General features: G+C 38.3%; 1 protein-coding gene and 1 pseudogene across 1 annotated transcript; one reads left to right on the top strand and one right to left on the bottom strand.

Moving 5' to 3' along the window:
• Positions 1–1421: 1421 nt before the first annotated feature.
• Positions 1422–2837, bottom strand: LOC126787864 (putative GEM-like protein 8; annotated as a pseudogene).
• A 798-nt stretch (positions 2838–3635) lies between these two features.
• LOC126787855 (extensin-2-like) lies at positions 3636–5159 on the top strand. Its single transcript, XM_050513767.1, has one exon. It carries the CDS (start codon positions 3669–3671, stop codon positions 4863–4865), a length of 1197 nt encoding a protein of 398 aa, XP_050369724.1. The 5' UTR covers positions 3636–3668; the 3' UTR covers positions 4866–5159.
• Positions 5160–6291: the final 1132 nt, after the last annotated feature.

Consider the following 6291-nt stretch of genomic DNA (forward strand, 5'->3'; position numbering starts at 1 on the left):
AGTTTAACCAATCAAAAATGAACTATGAGATTGTGGAGAAAATGAAATAGCAATTATATATTACTGTTGAGCTTTTTTAGGACAATAGAATGGCTTTAGGACATCGTGTGGCTCCAACTAGTACCATCTTTTACGCACGATTAATGATCAATTTGCAATAATCTGAAGCTCTAGTAAGCTATGGAAGCTGAATTCTGCCATTTCCATTTTCCAGTACTAAATTTCATTAGCTGGGATTATCAGCTATACTTGTGTTTCTCAAGAATGGCCAGGATATCGCGATTCTCAGCCTCTCCATAGACCATATATAGCATTAAAATTATAGACAATCCTGACTCAACCACCGTCACACATCGATCTCTTCCTAGTGGCCAAGGATTGGATGATTAATATATGTTGTATATGTATAACTAAAAGATAACTTAACCACTTAAAATGATGGAAAATATTTTAGCGTCACAATATGACGTCAAATCTGACGCTATAATCTTATATAACATGTCACATCACTATTCCACGTTAGTAATTAAAATATTACAAAATTTATTTTTATATAAAAAGATAATCATATATTTGTAAATAATTTAATTTTTTTATCCTTTATTTATTAAAAATGATTTAAGCAATAATTAAGGGATAATTAACTACCAAAATAAAATAATCTTACCAAAACGTTTTCATCTAATTGAATTAATCAATTATCTTTGAATTTGTGTATTCTCTTAATTAAGAATCTTACTAAAAAATCTTATTTTTCTGTCACGAAATATGTTAAGAAATAATTCAAATTTAATTTATGACTTTTTCAGTTTCTAAATTTTATTTACATTTACGAATTATATTAATGTCTATAATTAATTACTACACTTACCATATATTCTCTATTGAATTATTAATTATATTAAAAATTATGAAAAAATTTCTAATAAAATTATTTAGGATACACACGTTTATATTTTAATCGGATGAATTTAATTTTAAAAATATTTTTTGCGCATATATATAGCATACTTTCATAAATATTAAATTTTTGATTATATTTTAGAAAGATTATCGTGATGAAAAAAAAAAGAAATGATAAAAAAGAACCACAAAAATATAATTTTTATAAGATCGAGTCATTTGATTAATAAAGATATGATTGTCTTTTAATTTAAAAATGACATTTAATAATTATTTTAAATTAGGGATGGGCACGGTACGAGATGGGACGGGACGGGGCTCATCCCACGTCCCGTCCCACTCTTTTGAATCGGGACGGGACGATGGTTTTTAAGAATGCATCCCACTCGGAATTAATCTCGGTTGGGACGGGACAAGATCAGGACGGGATCGGGACGGGACGGGACAAATCCCACCTTCTTATGAAGTTAAATAAAAACCTATATTTTTATTTTTTTTCATTACTCTACTTATTAGAATAGAAAAAGGGTCCGTTCATTCATCATCTTCCAGCCCTAGTAATTTTCATTGAGAATTAAGTGTGACCAAAGATTATTCATCGAAACATCAATAGTCAAAAGACTTAAAACATAACTAACTGGAAAACAAGGGTGGCCTTGAAGATAAAGCTCATTGGCATTATACATGAACATACAAAAACAAGTCACTGATTCTAATGACATCAATCTATCTCCAAAAACACGTTTTGTGGGAATTGTGGAGAATCCCCCTCAATCAACTTTCTACTCAATCGTGATTGCTCATACTCATAGAAATAGCCTTCTGAAGATTTCTGAAAGCTTTTTCATACCGTAAGAATCCCATAAACCAGAACTCGAAATCATCATCAGTAACTATCTCTAAGTACTCTACTGTGGCTTGTCCACATTCTCGCTCTGACTAGCTATCTTGATCTTTGTAATAGGTATCACAACCTGTAATCATACCATAAAAAGTTTCAATGTAGTTCATTCATGTGTTTGTGATTCAAAAGGATGACTAGGATTCCAATTTTGAACTTGCGAGAAAAGAAATAAAAACATGCAAGTTTGTTACCTTGTAAGGAGTCCTAACAAGTTGGTTGGTATTAGTTGCAGAAGGGACAGTGATAGATCTTTCACTGCAGAAAGCAATCTTCTGGGTAGAAGTGAAAAGGAGGCCAGAAATAGGACCAGCAGTTGTTGATAGGTAGCACTGTGAGGCCTTCAACAGCTCTTCACCTTCATTCACTCCAAATATCTGTTTAAATATATTTCCCCTTCCACCTTCTTGAATAATTCTTTTCCCCAAATTCAACTTCCCCTTGACAGTTTCAGACAACTTTTGCCCAAGTTTCACTGCAAAAGCAAATTAATATCATCATCAAATTCAACTAATCTCATTCTTACTAATTATGCACTTTCTAGTCAATAGATAATAACCATGTAATACTAGAGATCAAATGAAGTACATGAATGACATATATACTTGATAAAATAACACATGAAAATCTATTTCAAGGCTATTTAGAGTTGGCCAAGGAAATAAAAAAGAAAGAAAGATCCTCACCGTGCTCGCGTATCCTGTATGCAAAACTGTTGTTTTTCCTGTCACCAAATGTTTTCTTAAGGCTTTTCCTGGAGCTTGAATCACGACTTGATATTCAGCAGTAGGTACTTGAGTTGGTACTTGTTCATATGGATTAAGCAAGGCAAGCAAACAAGCTAGTACAAAAACTTACTGGTTTTGAAGGAGGAAGAGCCCTCTGAAACAGAAGAAGATGAGGGGCTGTGCCACAAGCTCCCAGGTTCGGATATAGAAGAGTGTTGCTATTGCAGCGCCTCTCTCTCAGGTGTTGTGTCATATGAGTTCATATACGGACTGGCCACAAATTCATCTCCATATCTCTCCTTCATTTTTAAGTTTTCATTTAAGGTGGGACGGGACGGGACGAAGCGGGATAGAAATTATTCATCTCACATCCCATCCCACTATTATGAAACGGGACGGGACGAACGTTTTTAGACCTCCGTCCCGTCCCGTCCCTATGAATTTCGGGATGAGATCAGGATGGGATCGAGATTTCCGTTTTTTATGCCCACCCCTATTTTAAATACTGACATAGAAAAGTAACAGTGCATGTCGCATAAGATTATGGTGTTGTAATCTGACGTCATATTGTGCTTGCTAGGGCTCTAAAATGATTAGATGTAATATGATGGCTGTTCCTTCTAGATAATTTTACTGATGAATCGGTGAAGGGAAAAGAAAATGATCATAAGAGCAAAAAGTCTTGGGCTAGTGTTCACGCATTTGCATTTTGACCATATGCATTGCCATCATTTTCACATTCTAACATCATCGTATGTATATAGTTGCTAGAGCCAAGTCCAAACCTTCATTTTCTTCCCACACGCTTTTACACCACTTCCCCAAATATATAGAAATGAATATATCCAGCCGTACAAACACTTGCATTATACCTACCATATATGCACCTTGACTCGTTCATGGCCTCCACGAAACAACCCGGTCGTCGAAGTATACCATATTCATTTCCAATATTTTCATTATCCATCAAAAATCTTGCAGAATTGCTCCAATCCAGCCTGTTATGTTGAATAAACAAACATACCTCAATCATCAAAAACGAGTATTACTTCCCTATAAAAGGGTTGAGCTCTCGCCCTATTCTGAACACAACTAGGACTGCTGCTTACTTCTCACTACAAAGCAAGTTCTAAGATATGGGAGCCTTGGGACAGCCAAGGCCTTATTGGCTAATTTCAGTGTTTTATGGTTTGGCATTGTGCTACTTAGCTAGTACCACTGTTCTTGCTAACAGTCCTTACACTTATTCTTCACCATCACCTCCTCACCATGCTAAGTATCCTCCTCCTAGGTATCAGTCCCCGCCACCGAAGTATGTGAAAGATCCCCCATATCACTACAAGTCACCACCTCCACCATCATCTTCACCGCCACCACCATATGTCTACAAGTCTCCACCGCCCCCATCACCTTCACCTCCACCTCCCTATGTTTACAATTCTCCTCCGCCCCCATCACCATCACCCCCACCTCCATATGTTTACAAATCTCCCCCACCCCCATCACCTTCACCACCACCACCATACGTTTATAAGTCACCACCACCACCATCTCCATCACCACCTCCTCCCTACGTTTACAAGTCTCCTCCACCACCATCTCCATCACCTCCTCTTCCTTACGTCTACAAATCTCCACCCCCACCATCACCATCACCACCTCCACCATACGTCTACAAGTCCCCGCCTCCTCCTTCTCCATCACCGCCACCTCCATACGTTTACAAGTCTCCACCCCCACCGTCACCATCACCACCCCCACCATACGTCTACAAGTCCCCACCCCCTCCATCTCCATCACTCCCACCTCCATATGTCTACAAGTCATCACCTCCTCCTTCCCCATCGCCTCCTCCACCCTACATTTATAAGTCACCACCACCACCCTCACCCTCATCTACTCCTCCTTATGTATACAAGTCCCCACCACCTCCTTCCCCATCACCTCCACCTCCTTATGTTTACAAATCTCCACCACCACCTTCTCCATCCCCGCCTCCACCATATGTGTACAAGTCCCCACCTCCTCCATCTCCCTCACCACCACCTCCATATGTCTATAAATCCCCGCCACCTCCTTCCCCATCACCTCCTCCTCCCTACATTTATAAATCACCACCACCACCCTCACCATCACCTCCACCTCCTTATGTATACAAGTCCCCACCTCCTCCATCTCCATCTCCACCACCTCCATATATATACAAGTCTCCCCCACCACCATCTCCCTCATCTCCTCCTCCTTATCACTATAAATCTCCTCCTCCCCCAGTTTACACTACTACAAGTCCAGCATACTACTACAGGTCCCCTCCACCTCCACACCACTACTAGGCCTACGTACGACTATAGCTACATTAGACAATTGAATCAGTTGGAATAATTAACTTCGATCTTTGTCTTTGGATTTGGTATACATTTTTTTTTTGTTACAGATTTGGTATACATTTTTTGTTGTTCCCTTTTGTAATATTATTTCTCTTCCGAAACACAATAAGTGTTTACTTACGAATGAAATAAGGCCATGAGGATATTATACATGTAGCACGACCCTTCGTGTAATATCAATTATGTTGTAAACACTCACTGTATTACTTATTTAAAGAAATGAAAGCTAAACAGATGAATTGTTTTTATATGTACGTGTACGTACTTGTTGGATCCGATCCATGCATGCTTAAGTAATCGTTACATATGATCTTTGCTAATCATGCATTGTTTCAACTTTCAATTAAATGCAAGTGGTGCCAAATTAAGTGCAAACTGATGACGCTGCATCCTCCTCTACAATCTGTCAATCTTTGATATCAAAAATTATTTTACGTACGTAGAGGCTTCAATAAGTAGGCGCGCAATCAAGTAAAAGCAAGGTTCTAAAAAGCGCTAGGCGGTATGTAGGCGGACAGCCACCTCCTAGCGCCTAGACGGTTAGGCGGCCTCCTAGGCGGCGCCTAGATATTTATTTATTTTTATACATATATTTAAACTATTTTAATGATTAAAAATATATAATGATGTTTAATATTAATTTTAAAAATACTTAAAATAGTCTAAATTCACATAACTTAAGTATAAAGCCCATAAAAATATTTGAAGAAAAGATAAATAATGAAATAAATGCAATAATACTAAATCTCAATTTATTTCTCTCCAAGTTATTTCTTAACTCATTCAGTATCGAACTCAAACTTAATATTCATATTTCTTTCCTCTTCTTCTGTTGATGAGATTCAGTTTTCAGAAAATAGACAAAGAGTAAGAGCTACGGTCTCTTTTATTTTTTTTTAATGTCAAATGATGGTTGACCGACTAGGACTGAATAGAGCCAATTAGACCGCCTAAGACTGAATAGGGCCGCATAGACCTCCTAGGACTGAATATGGCCGCCTAGGACCGCCTAGGGCTGAATAGGACAGCCCAAGACCGCTTAGAACCGCATAGGACCGCCTAGGCGGCCGCCTAAGACCGCCTAGAACCGCCAAGGACCCCTAGAACCGCCTAGGCGGCCGCCTAATTCACAAAACGCCACAGATGGCCGCCGAGGCAAAAAGCGTAGCGGTGGGTGACCTCCTAACGCCTAGACGCCGCCTAGACAATTTTTTAGAACATTGAGTAAAAGTGATAACGTATTCGGACTAAAACTCAACTAGGTAAAATTCTAATAAAAGCAACAGTAACCGGTACCATTTGTGTATCTGGAACACAATTTACGCTCATTCTCATCTACAATTAAAATTTGCACACGTTTTAATGAAACCAT

Source organism: Argentina anserina, chromosome 3 (genome assembly GCF_933775445.1).
Source record: "Argentina anserina chromosome 3, drPotAnse1.1, whole genome shotgun sequence".
Classification (NCBI taxonomy): Eukaryota; Viridiplantae; Streptophyta; class Magnoliopsida; order Rosales; family Rosaceae; genus Argentina; species Argentina anserina.

Excerpts from the sequence above, each read along its gene's own strand:
- LOC126787855 (XM_050513767.1), top strand. The coding sequence starts at position 3,669 with ATGGGAGCCTTGGGACAGCCAAGGCCTTATTGGCTAATTTCAGTGTTT.